The 17,766-nt window shown below is 43.2% G+C and overlaps 1 protein-coding gene across 1 annotated transcript in view; it reads right to left on the bottom strand.

Moving 5' to 3' along the window:
* Positions 1-17,766, bottom strand: part of CNGB1 (cyclic nucleotide gated channel subunit beta 1) — a 1,191,945-nt gene that overhangs the window by 476,033 nt on the left and 698,146 nt on the right. Inside the window, 1 exon segment of the mRNA XM_078668834.1 lies at positions 6,540-6,639. Coding sequence (XP_078524960.1) covers positions 6,540-6,639 — 100 coding nt within the window.

The raw sequence follows: 17,766 nt of genomic DNA, 5'->3' as shown, positions 1-17,766 counted from the left end.
GCGCTGTCATATTTTTTTCTATCTATGTGGTGAGTGCAGGTCGCTTTAAAAAAATATCTGTATATGGCATAGCTGACAAAACCTCCCCAATTTTTAGTTGGCTTGGCTGCCTATTTCCTTCTATTTTTACATTTAACTTTTATATATGTGATTTTAGTGAGACCTTTTAATACTGTACTTTATTAAATTTATCAGCACCTCCCCCCCCCAAATTACTGTATATGCTTTTTACTATATGGTCTTTTTGTATATGCTGCTATGATTTTTGTCCATTTTTGGGGGAAGAGGTAATAGTAATAATTTGCTGCTGTAATCGTGGACTCTGGTGTCTCAAGTCCATGTATCTGAGTATGTTTTTACTGTATTGTTGCTTATTTTGCACTTTTATGGTCTATTGACCACAATAAAGTTGTTGATGATGATTAACCAACGTGTTAATCAAGGCAACTTCCATAATTTAATTAAAAGATATATGCAGGAAGGTAGGCACTTTCTACATAGTTACCCCCACTTTTTGCCTGGTGCTGTGCTGAATTTTGACTAGTCTGACTGGGATCCTGCTAATCAGGACCCCAGTATATCTGCTTTCTCCCTAAATTGGTTATGTTATGTACTTAGGTACACTCAGATAGGATACTGGGGTACCCTTGTCTGGCCCTAGTATATGGTACCCATGTACTCAGGGCATAGGTACACCAGAGGCCTCCGATATGCTGAAGCATATATTATGCTACTCATGAGAGGCCATGCAAAATGGAACCTACAAGCCTGCCATTGCAGCCTGTGTAAGTTGGTGCATGCACCACCTACTTAGGTTATTGGTTTACTATATCAAAGGGTCAATGCACTTAAAACCTATCTGTAAGAGTCACTGTCACCCCAATAGCAGGCCTTAACAATCCTGAAGGCAGGGTGCTTGGTTGAAGTGAGAGGGTGCCCCTGCATGAGCATGACACCCCTGCAGCCTACGGAGTTCATTATCCGGGGTTGTTAGTGCTACAGCCATTTACGACATATAGAGTGGCATTATGCGACCGCGTGATGACCAACATTAAAACAGCTGAAAGTAACCCTATCGTGTTTGGTGTCAAACATTGCGGAATCATACCCCATACCGGTAACCAGTGTGGGACGTATAATTCCACCCCTCAGAACTGAGCTTTGTGAGGACCCTGGTTTCCAGGTACCAGCCTTCTAGTCCTGGCCAGCCCAAAATGGTTGCTACCGACCAAAGACACATTTATGCCCTCTTCCTGCTGAGCCAAGCTCGAGCAGGGGAAGAAAGGACTATAGGCATCCTGTCACAGGGAGGTGTGACCTCAGCCTAGACAGGATTTAGTGTTTTAGGCATGGGTGGGTGCGCTTGCCAGCGACTGAAAGCCTGCATGAGGGGTAAATTTGGAGTCCCTTTGCATAGTCCAGTTCAAACCAGTCCTGGGAGCCGTTGGCTCCTGCTCTGGCACAAAACTGGACAAAGGACATGGGAGTAACCTTCCCACTGTCCAGACTCTCCCCTGGGAGGATCCCCTGAATCTGTCCAACCCTCTCCCGTGGGTACAAAAGTGCTTACCTGGCTGTAGGACCCTAGATTCGACGTGGACAAGATTCTGATCAAGAAACCACTGAACTTCGATTGTCTGGACACTCTAGACTTTGCTGGACTTTGTTTGGGCCCGACTTCGTCTCCCTCTCCCTCCCAAGCATTGTATGTGCCCATGCACCATACATGTAGGACCTCTGGAGCATCAAGGACAACTGAAGATATCTCCCTTGGAGTGAAGGAGTCACACTCCTGCAAACGCAGGCACCACATCTCAACTGACCGGTCTGCTGCTCCTGAGCTCCTACGGACACTGAAGGCTCCAGCAACACAGGAGGTGGGTTTCCAAGTCTCTCGAGGTCCAAGCTGCCTCTTATCAAGTTTGAGGTCAGAATCCCTAATGGGGGCTGCAATACCAATACCCCTGTACAACACGTACTTTTACAAGTGCATAGTGCATATGCTTGTTGCCATTTTCAAAACAAGTGCACTGGGCTCAGAGTAGCCCCAACGTCTGGCACCATTTCCACCAAAGAACTCTGGCCTCCTTGCATTGAATGCTCCGTGGGCTGTGGCTTTTTGGAACTGCTCAAGGTCCCCTCGCAACTCCTGTGCCTCTGGCTTGTGGGTCCTTTAGAAGGTCAACACTGCTTTTCTTGGACTCCCTTGCTTGCTCCAGGCCTGCCCTGACTCCCCTGTGTTTGGTGAGTCTCCTAGACCTTGCTGGTCCGAACCGTAACCTTCTTTGAACTGCTGCATGAGGTGCCATTGCCAAGGCTTGTTGGAGCTCCAGTCGGACACCGACACCTCAGCACTCGACATCCTTCATGGGACAGCTCGTATCTGGCTCCTGAATGTCCTTGACATCTCCTGGTCCCCCTAGTTGCAGAGTCAAGAACCCCCTCAATGCACCTGAAGCACCCAACATCGGTGGACATTCGTCCACCGATCCCCTAATCACTCCTGAGGGACCCAGACTCTGTCCCCTCTGTTTTCAGGTACTATTCACCAAGCTGCTTAACATTCCTTCGAGACTAAGCCAGGAGACTGCTCTCCGCAGCTACCACTTGGATAGCTTTCTAAGGTTATCTTTGACCTCTTAAATCACCATGAGAGTAGTCTGGACTGGTACAGGGTGCCCACTTTAATTAGTGAATAGCATATACCAGGCCAACTTCTCACATTGGTGGCACAGTGGGATTCAAGCCTGCATTGTTTTACCAGCTAAATCTTTCTATTGAGTAACTGAAAACCACTAAGTACTAGGTACATATATATATATATCGAGGTTTTCGTGGATATTGCTGTGTCAGCCAGAGACACATTTAAAGGGGCCCCGTTCTACAAGCTGGCTGCCACTGTTACTGGTTCCTGCGCAAGCAGTCGTTTCTTTGGTCAAGGTATTGACAAGTGACAGCCCACCTTTGGAGGGTGAGACAAGCCAGGGATGCCGCCACACGGTGGTCTGTGACTGCACAGAGGATTTTGAGTCACTGTACTCAGCCCACGACCTGGCGGACCTGCTCTCCTTGGGTTGGTACGTTGTGCGGGGACTTGAGAGGTTTCCTGAGTGTACTTAACTGCACACAGCGCGCCCAGTACTGCCACGCCTGCACTTTCCAGCAAGATTCAAGTTCGTTCCCCCACGTCCCACCGGCCCAGGTATGAAGGTTTCTGGGAGCTGTAGTTTTCCAGCATCGCTACAGCTTGGTGGATGGTCACATGGTTGGGGGAGGCGTCGGCTCCTTACCTGAGAGCATGCAGAACTATTTAAACTGGGTCAAACTCACCTGCAGTTCGTCAGCGGCATCTGAGGAAGGCACACCACGCCGAAATGCATCATGCCACAACTGCTGTATCATTAAAAAAACCTCTCTCGAATTTCCCTGCCTGTGGCCTCTTCCTTCTGCTTTGCTGGAGGTTTTCGTGGATATATATATATATATATATATATATATCGTACTAGCAATTGTCCCAAGATGAGAGGAGCAACAGTGGCTGGTGCTGGCGGCAAGGTTCAGGACACCCTCGCAGACAATGTATTCAGCAAAGACTCTTCAAAGAAGACGCCGCACACTACCTCGATTGTTGATCTTAAGTTTATTTTCTGTAGGTTCCCCACCGGTGGGGAACCTACAGAAAATAAACTTAAGATCAACAATCGAGGTAGTGTGCGGCGTCTTCTTTGAAGAGTCTTTGCTGAATACATATATATATATATGTATATATATATTTAAGCTCCGATTGCCCCCAGGCAGAGAAGCACTCAAAGGAAGACTTGTTGCGTGTGGCGTTTATTCAGGTAAAGAAAGCTCAGCTCCCCATCACGAACACAGCCAGGAAGCCGATAGTAGCCTGACGTGTTTCAGAGCACGAAGCTCTTTCCTCAGAGGCTCGGCATGACCCAGTGCTTGCTGACACACCCACATATATATGCCCTCCGATGGGCTGCTCAAATGAGCCAAGCGCAAAGTCTTATGGACTATGTGGTTCGTGCCGTCGCTAAAATCCTGAATGGATGCACATTAAAAATTCTTGCTGTGTCCCTGTAGAAAGTCCCAATGGACCCTGGTTCGCTGAACAGTCATGGGTCTTTAAGGCCTCTTTCCACGTTGTGCGCTTGCCGGTATGCCAAGTGCGTGGTCCCCAGTGATATCGAGGCGGTGCAACTCTCGCGGCGGGACTGCCGCGTAAATATTCAAGCTCCGATTGCCCCCAGGCAGAGAAGCACTCAAAGGAAGACTTGTTGCATGTGGCATTTATTCAGGTAAAGAAAGCTCAGTTCCCCATCACGAACACAGCCAGGAAGCCGATAGTAGCCTGACGCGTTTCAGAGCACAAAGCTCCTTCCTCAGAGGCTCGGCATGACCCAGTGCTTGCTGACAAACCCACATATATACGCCCTCCGATGGGCTGCTCAAATTAGCCAAACGCACAGTCTTATGGACTATGTGGTTCGTGCTGTCGCTAAAATCCTGAATGGATGCACATTAAAAATTCTTGCTGTGTCCCTGTTGAAAGTCCCAATGGACCCTGTTTCGCTGAACAGGTATGGGTCCTTAAGGCCTCTTTCAATGTTGTGCGCTTGCCTGTACGCCAAGCGCGTGGTCCCCAGTGATATCGAGGCGGTGCAACTGTAGATCTTTCAGCTGCCTTCAAAACAGTGAACCAAAACACAATCCTGAGGACTCTTAGAGACAGGCGAGGTATTAGTGTCATTGGGTCCGATTTATATGTTGATTTATATGTTGGCGGAAAGGGTATTCTGTTGCAACGGTGAAGGAGTAACCTTTGTCCAAAGCAATGGTCTGCAATAGGTAGGGCCATCGATGTCTGCCTGCCTAATTTAAATGGGCGGACATATATATCAGTTTTACCTGCACGTCACTACCAGGCAAACCCTGGTAGTAAAGGGCAGTGCAAAAATACAAAATGTCCTCCTCGCATTGGGAACTAACTCCCATGGCAGGGAGGACAAGATTTTTTTTTAATTTCATAATTCAAAATCCAGCTTTGGGGAATTGTTTTTGAAAATAACAAAAAAGCTTGAAAGTTTGACATAAGGCTCTGTCAGGTTGACGGAGCCGTCCATGAAACTTCCAATGCATTTCCTTGAAACGTGGTGACAGCGGTTCCTGGAAATGCTAGATAAGTCTGCTGTCCCAACAGGCATATTTAAATACAGCGGCCAAAATACACACTGAAAGGTGTCGTATACACCCCACCATGCCAATGGATAATACTCCATCCGCCTAAATCTAAATAGGGCCTATAGCCTACAAAGTGCCCTCAAGGGTCAATTCTCTCACTAAATATTTTCAACATATAGAACCCCATGCCCACATCCTGAAGCAATTGAACTTAAACTATCACTTCTATGCAGACACCTAATTCTACCAAAAAATCACCTTTCCAGGAGACACACAAAAACTGGCCAAAATCTGCTCGGGTTGCTCTTGCACCATCTAAAATTCAACCAATCAAAAACTAAATTTCTCTACATCGTTCCTCCGAACTGCAACATCCATATCCAAAACTGGACCAAACAAAACATGCTTTCTAGCATCATCCCCAAAAATCTGACTAAGAGAAATCACTAGGATTCCCTCTCGCCAAACACTTACACATCCAAGAACACATTAACAACATCTCAAGTGGAGCCTATCCCAGCTCAGAGTACTAAGAAATTCCAAATAGTTTATCCAAGAGCCAGACTTCACAGATTTGGTCCAGGCACTACTCCTGTCAAGGCTGGACTATAGTGCCTCTCTTCTAGTAGGAATTATGAACATACAATTAGCCTACTTGAAGAAATCCTCCATTTGGCTGCCAAAGGGGTCTCTGCACAAGAAACTTTGACCATATTCCTCCAGTCTTTTCTCTTTAAACTGCACCCGATCGAAGCAAGGATCTCTTACAATCTAGGCTGTATTACCATTGCCACTTAGAAAGAGGGTGGCTGCTCTTGTGTAGAGTATAAGGGTGCAGTGACATCATCAAGGCAAAGGGCCAGGTGCAAAGAACACCGCTTGCTGTCATTTTCATTTTTATGCAGTGTGAGTCCATTTACTTGGCATGTAACATTTTACAAAAATTGAATGATAGTACAGCAAACCAATACTAGGCAGAAATTGAATACCTAAAAGTTTTTTATCATCTATATTATGGGGGTCTAAACACATATTGTAAGTCAGGTGTTTGGTCGACTGGAATGCAAGACTGCAGCCAGGTCTGGTGGTTTGGAGGACTAATGCATCCATTGGATGAATCTGTGTTTGACTGCATGTTCACAGGTTCCTACACTGATGGGTCCACTCAGCCTTTCTTCCTTCCATGGTCAATAAAAACAACTGTACTTTTCAGACAATGTCAAGACCCCTCATCCTGGGATTCATATGCACATCATAAATACTCATTTTATGTTATTCGACACCACCACAGTCACTGTGGGTGATCATGAGGAAACCAACTCTGTATGATGAGCAATGCTCACTCTCACCTGGGAAAAGCTATCTGTCTGAAATGTTGTTTGGGTATCCACTTCAAGGTTCGGAGCAGATGTGTCAAAGTAAACTGCGGGCTCCTCTTCCACCAGCGTACTGCAACAAAAATTAAAGAAGGGAGAGCTATTATTAAATGTAATTGCTAGATGTATTGAGCCTGAGAAGCCTCTACATGTATCACAATTCACTCCTTGAAATGTTTAATTGATTGAAAAAAAATCTGACTGCTCCCTAGTGATTTTCTAGAAGAGGAAGCGATTCTCTGAAATCGTTTACAATTTCTATACAATCAAATAAGCAGCATGGTGCCACAGATAATGTACATGCACAGTCTCTTTGGAATCTTTCATCCTGAGTTATAGCCTCACATTCAAGATACAAGTAAGCATGGGGAATTGATAATGATGAAAAAGCTAACTTCAAGTCTCAGGAGTGACTCAAATGGTTATCTAAGGAACCATCACGTTCGGAGAGCATGACTTCCTTGATGATTAAATATGAACTTCTAAGCACTGATCCCAGCCCTTGCTGTCCTATGCACATATTCTCAGCATATCCACGCTCTCACAATATAACCTGGTGTTAAATTATCATCGGCCTTACCCCCATCCCACCCATCAAGTCCAATCCTAGGAGGTCCAGTGAATGTCAGTACTGAGAGGCAAGCTACCTAAGCATAAACAGGCAGATCAAAATACTCACTGGTTTTTAAAAAGTGATTTCTCATAGAGAATAAAAGACAGTTAATACATTACATGGAAAGCATGGAGGGCTAAACTAAGATTTTTTTTAACACAGCTCCAACAAAATCACCTTGGGAGTCATGGCCCTTCCACACACTTAACAATGATAATAAATAGTATATTAGAATCTGCACACCCTCATTATTTTTGAATAGTGGGAGTAGTGATAAAAAGTCACAGTCTACATGTTTCAGCCAGTGAATGACACTGCTAGGCTTTCTTCAGGACCTCAATCGTGACCCGAGGGGTATGCATGCACTAAGATGCACCCGTCTTTGAGTCACATATAACCATACCGCGTACTTACGGGTTTCCGTGCGGGCAATTCCTAAGTAGGACGGCGGGCAGTGCAGTTTGATGACTGTTTGACTACAACCGACAGCCCCCTCACGGTTTCCATGGGGCCAGACGAAGTTTACTCTTTAATACACTTTACCTTTCACAGAAGGCTGAAAGGCAGACAGACCGTGACTTTTTATCACTACTCTCACTGTTCAGATGCCCTAGGCCAATTTAACCTACACTGGCATCACACTTCGTTTTTTAATCTTGTCTTAATGCTCCATATTAAAATTCAGGGAACAATAAAGATATTTTAACTCACTATACTTTTTCTTCACACACTTGCACCTTTGTCATTGAACAACCTGCTCCACTGTAATCAGGCGTCGAAGCACACCCGATTGGCATTCGGCTACTCTGGTGGGAATACATACATACATACATACATACATACATACATATATATATATATATATATATCTCCATCCACTGGGCAGTTATAGTTAGGTCAGCGTTTCCGTGGGAAATGCTTTTTTTATTTTGCATAAAGTTTGGCGACGTGTGACGAATCTTCACGAAACTTTCCAAAGAGTTTCTCTTTTTTGCCTAGTTTGCGAACAGAAAATTTCAGGGTCATTCGGCAAGCAAAGCAAACGCTAAATCCCTGTACATTTTTAGGCAACGCTACTGCAAACACTGCTGAACGGAATTACACCAAATTAAGCAGGAAGCTAGATCTTGTGCCAAAAAGCATGCTTTTTTGTGATTTTGTACAGTAGTTTTTGGGAAAATAGAGATAAAAAATATTTGAATATCTAGAAGCTTGGGTAGTGGGACTCTCGCAAGAGTCCCTGGAACACATAAAAAAAAGAGCGTTCTGAATGGCTCAGATGGATTGTTTCCCTTAGGCCAGTTCACTCCCACGGCTCTGATTAGCTAGCTGTAACAAAAATGTTGCAGGCAACCATTACAGGACTCAGAACCGTTGTCACCTGTTCTGAGAGTATTTATTTTTTAAACCTATATATATATATATATTGGGGCATGGTAGGGCTACCCTGCCCCCACCAGAGCTTGTTGGGGTGGGGGGGGGGAGGCAAAGGGACCCACCCCAGCCTAAAAAAAAAAAAAAAAGCTATGATACTGCAGGAGTAAGGGACTTACGCAGGATCGCAGCATTTAAAAGCAAGCATTGTTTAAAAGAATGTTGCATGGTATTGTACTGTATTAAACGCAGATAGTTCGAATAAAGCTAGATAGGTATGGTTGTATGTTGTTACAACGCATTCCGTTGCAACGCATGCCTGTTCCATGCATGCGTTACAACAGAATGCTTTTTCAATGCATAACCTTTACCACAAATATTCCTTTGCCACGCATAGATTTACAACGATTTTCGTTGTAAATGTATGCATGGTAAGGGAATACTCTTTGTAAAGGTTATACCCCTTACGTGACTCCGCCTCCCCAATCCTTCTTATATTTACCCCTGCCCTTAACCCTCAATCCTTTTATATATTTTTTTATAATACTAAAATTCCCCTTACCTCTTTATGTTGTCTCCTCTCCATCTTCCGTGGTGACGTCCTACGTCGTAGAGAGGAACCGGAAGTTTCTATCCGTTTCCTCTTAAACGACGCCGATTGCCTGTACTTCTCAACGTGACTTCAGTTTTTATTTTTGGGGGGGTCTCCAAGCCCCCTTTGTTCCCTACTTTGTTTTGGGAGGGGGGGGGGGACGCCCAAGCCCCCATTTTCAATTTTTTCTCCTTAACACACACCTTTACTACGTATCTCGTAGCAAAGGTATGCGTGGTAAAGTCTTTCGTGGTAACCACGCATGCGTTGTAGTGCATGCGTGGTTAAGGCTTTCGTGGAAACGGCTGCGTTGTAGTGGCCGTTTCCCGATAGGTCACTGCTATTGCCTGTTTAGTATATAGCTTCATTTATGGGCACATTTCATTTTTATTATAAAAAACAGTTTTTATCATTTTAAAGCTGTTGAAACCGATGAATTTGCACTTGATGAATTTGCATTTGCACTTTGTTTAATTCTGAGGGGGGCGTTTTTTTCTTAAGGTACAGAGATTGTTGAAGGGATATTGCTGGGACCTAAACAAGGAGAGACGTTGGTCTTCCTTCATTGGTAGCAGGTTTGGGTGTGTTCAGTGCCTCACCTGCTATCCACTAGAGACCGCCGTCTTGGTTGGCATGCTAGTCATTGCTCCATCTCCCTCACAATTGGCCTGAGTTCTTAATGAGCTCCTGTGGGTCTAAGGCAAGCCCGCCTGCGCTCGGACCGTGCTCAGCGCCAGCCACCATGTCGGTTTTCCAGTGGAATCCCCAGAATTTGGCTCCGATTTACATTATTTCAGAAATCAGCTTCTTGGTTTAACACATCAAGTAAGCACTGTCCAGGAGCTACTCTGTGCCCCACGAACAATGAAGAGGCGCTTCCATGTCCCAGGTGCGGCCTTACTTCTCTGAATCAAAAAATCGGAAGTCTCCAACTGAGAGAGCTTCTTCCCTAAAACCAATGACCATTTAAAAAACTTTTCGATGCAAGCTAATTAATGACCATTCTTTAGTAAAACAAGCTTTTGAGTATGCAGACTTTCTGCAAACTCAGGAGAATGACATTATCTTCATAACGGAGTCATGGACAGACAATACCTCAGACCCAGAAATGGCCATTGCAGTTTCGATAGAGTTCTCAATATCCAGACAAGATCGGGCCAACAAAAAAGGTGGCGGTTTAGCCATCATTTACCATAGCACAGTGAAAAGTATGTTTATAAATCACAATTGTTCTACTGATCTTGAAGCGTTATACTTCAAAATTCAGCTTACTAACAATCATTCGTTTGGTGGTTTACTCATTTAGACTGTGGTCCAGTCGTCAGATTTCACTGTCTTGGATGATTTTAATGACAAGGATGCCTTACAACTGATTGACATAATGGAAAGTATGGGTCTTGTCCAACATGTCACAGGTGCCACTCACTTAGCAGGTCATAGCCTGGATGGAATGTGTTCTTTGTATGTGGCCTTCACTCCCTTTGGTCTGGTAAGACCATTATGTGGTTATGTTTACACTTCAGACCCAGATCTCCTGCATTGCAACATCATTACCTTTCTCACCCAAGATAACCAAAAGCCTTCATTCCTGGCATGTGATTACACCGGAAGACTTACGCTTGTCACTAAAATGAAATTGTCCCTCCTCCTTTAAAAATTCCAATGAGGCAGCATCGTCTTTTGACCTTTGGATTACTTCCTCTTAGGATCACACTGCTCTGGTGAAAAATAATTTTAAAACGACCTCCCAACTTTGCTTCACAGAGGGTCTTAGACTCCAGAAACAGCCCTGTTGCAGGTTGGAAAGAAAGTGGAGGACTAATTATAGCCTTACCAATAAAGAGTTGTATAAACAATCCCTATCAACATATAAGGCATTATTTCAAACTGATATTCAAAGGTGCGAAGAAGGTCAAGGGATCCTGGACCTGGATAAAATCGCCTGCATAAGTTAATGATTGTTAGAGGAGCTTGGCTCAAGGCAATGGATCTTTCCAGTCTCGTATCCGTGACTGTACAGTGAAGGTTTGAGCATATGCTCCTCTTTAAGTGTGCAGAAGTGTGGCTCAATGGTTAGAGCAGGCAGACCTCGATGCAGAGCTCTGGCCAGGGACCAGGGTTCAATTCCCACCTCGGTGGGTCTTGGGCTCATTAATTCCCCATACCAGATATTCTCGCCTCAGTGCCTATTCTGATCATGGGTCCCGCGCTGCAACTCTGGGCAATAGCTTGCTTAGTCTCCACAACGGCCCCCACAACGCGAGGGATGCCTGGTCTGCGCCATGGGGGTGCCCAGGAGTGGACACTTGACAGGGAAAGCCAGGAAGGGTTTCCTTGCGGTATTCATACAAGCGCCGGGAAACCCACTGCAGGTAGCTGTGCGCTATACAAGTACAAAAACATTTACATTTAAGTAATAAAGATGATTTCAGACAGGCAGAGGGTTTGCTTTTTAATTCTGATGTTTTTTTGAGAAAAACAAATGTTGTGTGTTGTCTTTAAAGAATTCTTTATTAGTTACATCCTTGTTATTCCAGAAGAGATTTTTTTGTTTGTACTCCGGAGGTGCAACAGCCGACACTTGTTTCACCCTAGGTGGTCAATGAGACCAGGGCTTTCTCAAGACTTTGTAATTATTCTGAAGTACAGAGAACAATTCCCTTACAGTACAAAACAAGGATCCTCAAAACGGAAGACAATAAACGCTGATATCTGGTCTTCCACAGACCCTTTTTGCTACCACAGCAACATCTGTTGGACCCCACCCACGAAAGCCCACCCACTCAAACGGACCATGTAAGTAACCTCAGCATCATACTAGACTCATCACTAACCATGATTCGCCAGGTCAACACCTTCTGCATACTACGCGAGACATTCAAGTGGATCCCCCCCACCCTGACTTCAGGAAAATGGTCACTCATGCACTTGTCACAAGCAGACTGCACTACGGCAATGTCAGAATCTACAAAAAACTCCTCCACAAACTCCCAACCGTCCAGAACGCTGCAGTCAGACTAATCCTTAATATCCCACGGCATAACCACATCAACCAACACTTCACTGGCTCCCCATTGAAAGAAGACTAACTTTCAAGCTTTTTAATATTTATGTGGCCTCGCTGGACAAACTGATCCTATGGGTTCTTGGTAGTGTCCTACGCCGATGATACCCAAGTTGTGATATCGGTAGCCAGCAACACTGATGTAACTGCCTTGCACTTTCAAGATTTCATGCTTCAGGTGGGAAAATGGATGGCCTCAAACTGCTTAAAGCTTAATTCCTGCAAAACTGATATCATACTCTTTGTCCCTTATCTGGTGGCTGTAGGAACTAGGATCTTTACCCACTCCAGTTGACAAAGTAAGGAATCTTGGAGTACTCTTCGCTAATAACTTATCCTTTGAGGGACATGTTAATGATGTCACATCAGCCTCTTTTTTCACCTTAACACTCCATAGGAAAATATTTCTCTTTCTCCCTCCTGCGCTTCGATAAACAGTGAACTCTGCCTAAGTACTTTGAAGGGCTAACTAATGCAATAGCCTGTTTGTTAACATCGGGAAGAAATCCTTGACCAAAATTCAAATTATGCAGAATGCGGCTGCAGGCCTTCTCCTTTTATATCTCTTCATGGTAATGTCCCTGAATATTGTAGGAACTGCTTCCAATGCTACGTGCCATCCAGACTGCTTCGAAATGCAGCAGAACACAATCTTACAGTGACAAAATTCAAGAAAGCCAACTGGGGTGGCAGAGGCTTTGTGTTGGACACAACCAGGACTGTGGAACTCTTTCCCTCGCAATCTGAAAGGGAGTACCAATCTATTAGCTTTCAGGGAGGCACTTAAAATATGGCTATTTAATCTTAATCTTCTCCTTTTATGCAGATTACCTGAGACTAGCGCCTAGAGGCCCTTGGGTAGTAGCGCACTTTATGAATCTCTTTTTCATTTAATTTCAGATATGTATTTGTGTGAAAGCAAAGAACTGTAGAATAACACTAGCATAGGTTAAAAGGTCAAGTGACAGTTGCACAGTCAAGGCAGACCTAAAAATCCATGTAGGTTATTTACTGCCCTCCTCCCATCTTTGCCGCCATCAGAGAAAAACACCATAAATTATCTAGCTATATAAGGCACTTTGACAACATTGCAATGTCATGTGTGGGCCCCTGAAAGTTCCGCCCGAGGCAGTAGGATAAATAAACAAAATGACTACAGCTGTGTGGAGAGCAAGCACTTTGTTTGTAGACGAACACAACTTTCGGATCCAGACATGGGTGGAACCAAACCCCCTTTCCTGGTCATTCTCCCCGTAATTGTCTTGCGACAGCTGCTCTATCAAGCCAAACCATGGCTTATTAGAGTGGTGCTTTGGTTTGACATGTGATCCCATTGTTTCCTTGCATGCACTAAGATAATCTATAGGGGATACTTTTTAGGTCAAAAGTCTTCTTCAACCTAGCCTTGGCCTATCCGAAGTATGAATGCCCTCCGGTCCCACTATGCTATGTAAAATATGGATTATGAGGGACTGCAGTGCCTGTGAGAAAGTATCCCAAAAGGGGAAAAAGATACAGGGTAAAACAATCCCTGGACAAGGCAGATGGAGCTTAGACGAAAGCATGCGAGCACTACTGGTGGTTGACAGGAAGGTAGTTCAGGATGCACTGTAAAAAAACAGCGAATAAAACAACATTACTCTCAGAGGAGCACTTGGAACTCTAGTAAAAGGTGAAGCAACTGTTGAGCACAGGACTTCTACTTTGCTGCGACGCAAGCAGAAGCAGTTCTAAAGTTCTTCATATAAAGCTGAAACAAGACTTCTTTCATCTTGGACTGGAAACTAAAGGAAGGTTCTGGGACTTCGGAATGGAAAAGAAGAGAGCAGAACATTGTGAAAGGGAGGTTAAAGGAAGTTCCAAAACATTTGGGAAGGTTGTTTAGAATGGTTTTGCATCACCCATCCATAAGAACATCCATAGATTTGCGGCCATTGTTTGTTATTAGCAAATAGAAAAATTGCTCTCCATTGGGGCAGCACGATATGTCCCACTACTCAGGCCTGGCTACAGAGCAGAAACTTTTGTGACTTGACAAATGAAGTTTATACCACACTACAACCCCCCCCCCCCACACCCAATGACCAAACCTATAGATATTTGGCAACCTCTTCAGACTTATTTGCTCTCTCTGGAGCCTGACTCCCAGAGCTCAATACCTCCCTCTCGTGCGGTCACACTCTCCTTATATTCCACCAGGCAAGATACTATTGTGTAGGGTATTCCCTCCCCCAAATGCATTTCACATTGTTAGACGCAATCTCCTGTGTTTGATGTATTGTCGAGTTTTATTGCACTCTCTGATATATAATTATGCCATTACAATGCTCTACTTTTCGACATATTGTTAAATGTGTCATAATGTACACCTTTTGTTTTGTGGAAAATTATAAAGTTTAAAAAATAAAAAGAATAGTTTTGCAAACTTTATATATCCCCCTTGGTATTTGCTCTGACTGCCACAAAACTTTGGTCCTGGACCTTAGGGCAATCCAACATTTAGGGATTTCTTCTACACTCCTATTGGTAACCCCTACAGTGCTAAGCCAGTCTTGAATCTGCCTCCATTTGGGTTAAAAGGTTGCCTCTAGTAATGGTAAGTGAGCAATTACCAAAGAGTTTGCTGTTTTCTGCCACACATTCTTCCACCAAGATGTCTAGTTAATGCCCACTGAACTTCCTCTTACTTCCCACTTCTTCTTTCGGCTTCTGACTAGACATAATGCACACATTCCTGATAAAAACTGTATTGGATAAGTGTGCCCCTCTCCAACGATCAGTTATAATGCTCTGATTCACTTACTGCATCTGTGAGGTCCTCAGTTGTTACTGATGGTTGCACTTTGTGACTATTTGCAACTTGGAACACTCACCAAATAATAACTGGAAATCAGTATTAAGTGATAGCAAACATTAGTTTGTGCCATGACGTTTGCCTCACCACTGCACAGGCCTATACAATGCATAATGCACTTCCAAGCAATAGGTGTCCAATAGCAGGCATGCAGAGCAAAGCATGGTGCAAAATTATTCCAGCAACTTTAGGGTAAATTAGAAGGCTGTCTTGACGAACTCTGGTAGACACGATTTTTAGGTTCCTGTGGCACAGGAGAACACACTGCTTCTCTCAGAATACATGTCGTTAGGCTCCAGAAATATTACTAAGCTCAGTAAGCCCCAAACCTTTGTGGGAAAATGCTGGGGATGACTGATACCTAAAGGGCACTAGTAATATTGTGTACCTAAACAGATATATTCACACTTTTATAGTTAATCTGGTGAGTGTTGCCTCCAGGACAATGATATAAGTAGGGTTCAGGCACTTACAAGATATAGTAGAGCTCTAATCTGGGATAAATATTCCTTGGTGCATTTGTTCTAGTGTGGTCTGCACTTCAAAGAAGACTCCTATAGCATGGAAGAGCTGTGAGAGGAGAATACATGATGGGTCAGGACCCACCAGGGCTTGCTGTCATAATTGACATCAAAAGGACCCTGATCTGCTCAATTAGTGTCATGTTGTCTCTAAGGGGAAAATCCTGAAGCGAAAAGTACTTTTGGCTTGCACAGGAATACTCTAGTTTTTGTCAAATTCTATTGATTAATTACATCGAAGGTGAATGCAGCAATACAGCAAGGAATCATGAGATAAATATGGCTCAGTCGTTTTTTTTTTCGTTTTTCTTCACACAGATCGTTATAAAAGGTTTGCCAATCAAAACATAGAACAAGAACGTAGTGTAACATAAAAGATGGGACAACAATTTAGTCAACTTTTAATTTTTTTAAAAAGTTGTAAACACGAAGTTAATCTCAAAAATGTAATTATTTATCTTTAAGTGTTGTAGTTACTTTAGATTTAAAATAAAGTAAACTGATTCCATTTCTATTACATTAAACAAACATACATTTAAATCAAATGGTAATAACTTCAGTAATATTCATTAATAAAAACTGTGTTTGTAATGTTTCATTCAATTTTTGAATACTACCCCTGTGGTACACTCTGAGATTGATCATGTTAGAGACGTGCATAAGTCCTACTTATGAGGTGAAGCCCTGCCTATAGAACAAGCAGTGGAAAAGCCAGATAAGTCTGCTGCTTGCTGCCAGGCTTTTGGCTTTATCAATGCTTATGGTATTCTGGCATATTTTTGTTAAACCTAATTGTTGAAGCTGCAAAACCCTCACCAATATAAAAAATAATTGTTTAAAAGGAAAAATATTTTTTTCACAGAAAACCAAACACAGCCATAGTAGTCCTTGCCAATGAAGTGAACTACTTTGTGTGCGGATATGATCCTTGTGAAAGAACAGAATGCCATCGCTCACAGTAAAGATATCCAATGGCTAAAGAAGGCTGATCCACTGAACCATGCTATATATTGTAGTGGGCGAAAGAAAAATGTAAAAGACACAAAAAAATGATGAATAAAGAGAGCTGACTGAAAGGCCATATGAGTAACTATACAATACAGGGCCATTCGCAGCCGATGATTGAAGTATCCAGCACACTGGAACAGTTTACCCAAATGAAGACTTGTAAAAGGCATAACCAGGAGAGAAACTAATTACATTTTATAACACAGACACACACAAACCCTAACAAAACAAAAGCAACAGAGAATAAAAAATTATAACGGTAAAAGCAAATGAGCAAAATATAACTCTAGAAGACCACACAGAGGATGGTTCCATAACAAAAACAAAAGTGGAGAACTATCCAACAGTGTTTACATCGTTGTTAATAGTCCTAGAAATATCAATAACTGCGCTCAATATGCAGTCAGACAAGCTTAACATACAGATAGACCTGATGAATATAATATCTTCATATATTGCTGGAATAAATACAAAATAAAAAACAAAATTGGCAGACCTAATAATCAAGGATTGAGGTCTAAATACAGTAGCAACCAGGGAGTGGGCGGGTAGTCCAATAATAGATGAGCTGAGTACAGGGCCAGCTATTTTAAAAAGTATTCCAAATGAAAGACAAGTAAACAACAATGACCAGACAAAAAGTGCAACCTATTCTGATGGAACACGGAAATGTAATCAGCAATTTCTACCTATCGTGCATTTAAAGACACAGGGTATAAATGAAACGCTTGGGAACTCCAAGGGTGGATCAAGAGTGGAATCTAACAACAACACAAAGCAAGTTAAACAACCATCGATCGTGACAAGAAGATACAACAAGCATTTACAATGCAATGGTTTCGCCTTTTGAAAAGTTAGAGCTATTGGCATTGTAAATGACAAAATTTGTATTTATGTGTTGGTTTTGAAAATAAATAAATAAATGGCATTGTCATTTACAATGCCAATAGCGTAATCTCTCGGAAATGCGAGACCTATAGCATTTGCAATGCAATAGGTCGCGTATTTACGCGAGTTTGGGCTAATGATATTGCAGATAACAATGCGTTTTATTTAAGTTTCAAAAACCAAAACATAAATAAAAGGTCTCTCACACTGCTGGCTCTCACACACTGCTGCCTCTCACACACCATGCTCTCCCACACACCATGCTCTCCTTAGAAGACTCACACTG

Source organism: Lissotriton helveticus, chromosome 12 (assembly GCF_964261635.1).
Source record: "Lissotriton helveticus chromosome 12, aLisHel1.1, whole genome shotgun sequence".
Lineage (NCBI taxonomy): Eukaryota > Metazoa > Chordata > Amphibia > Caudata > Salamandridae > Lissotriton > Lissotriton helveticus.
This window is presented reverse-complemented; position numbering and strand designations above follow the sequence as displayed.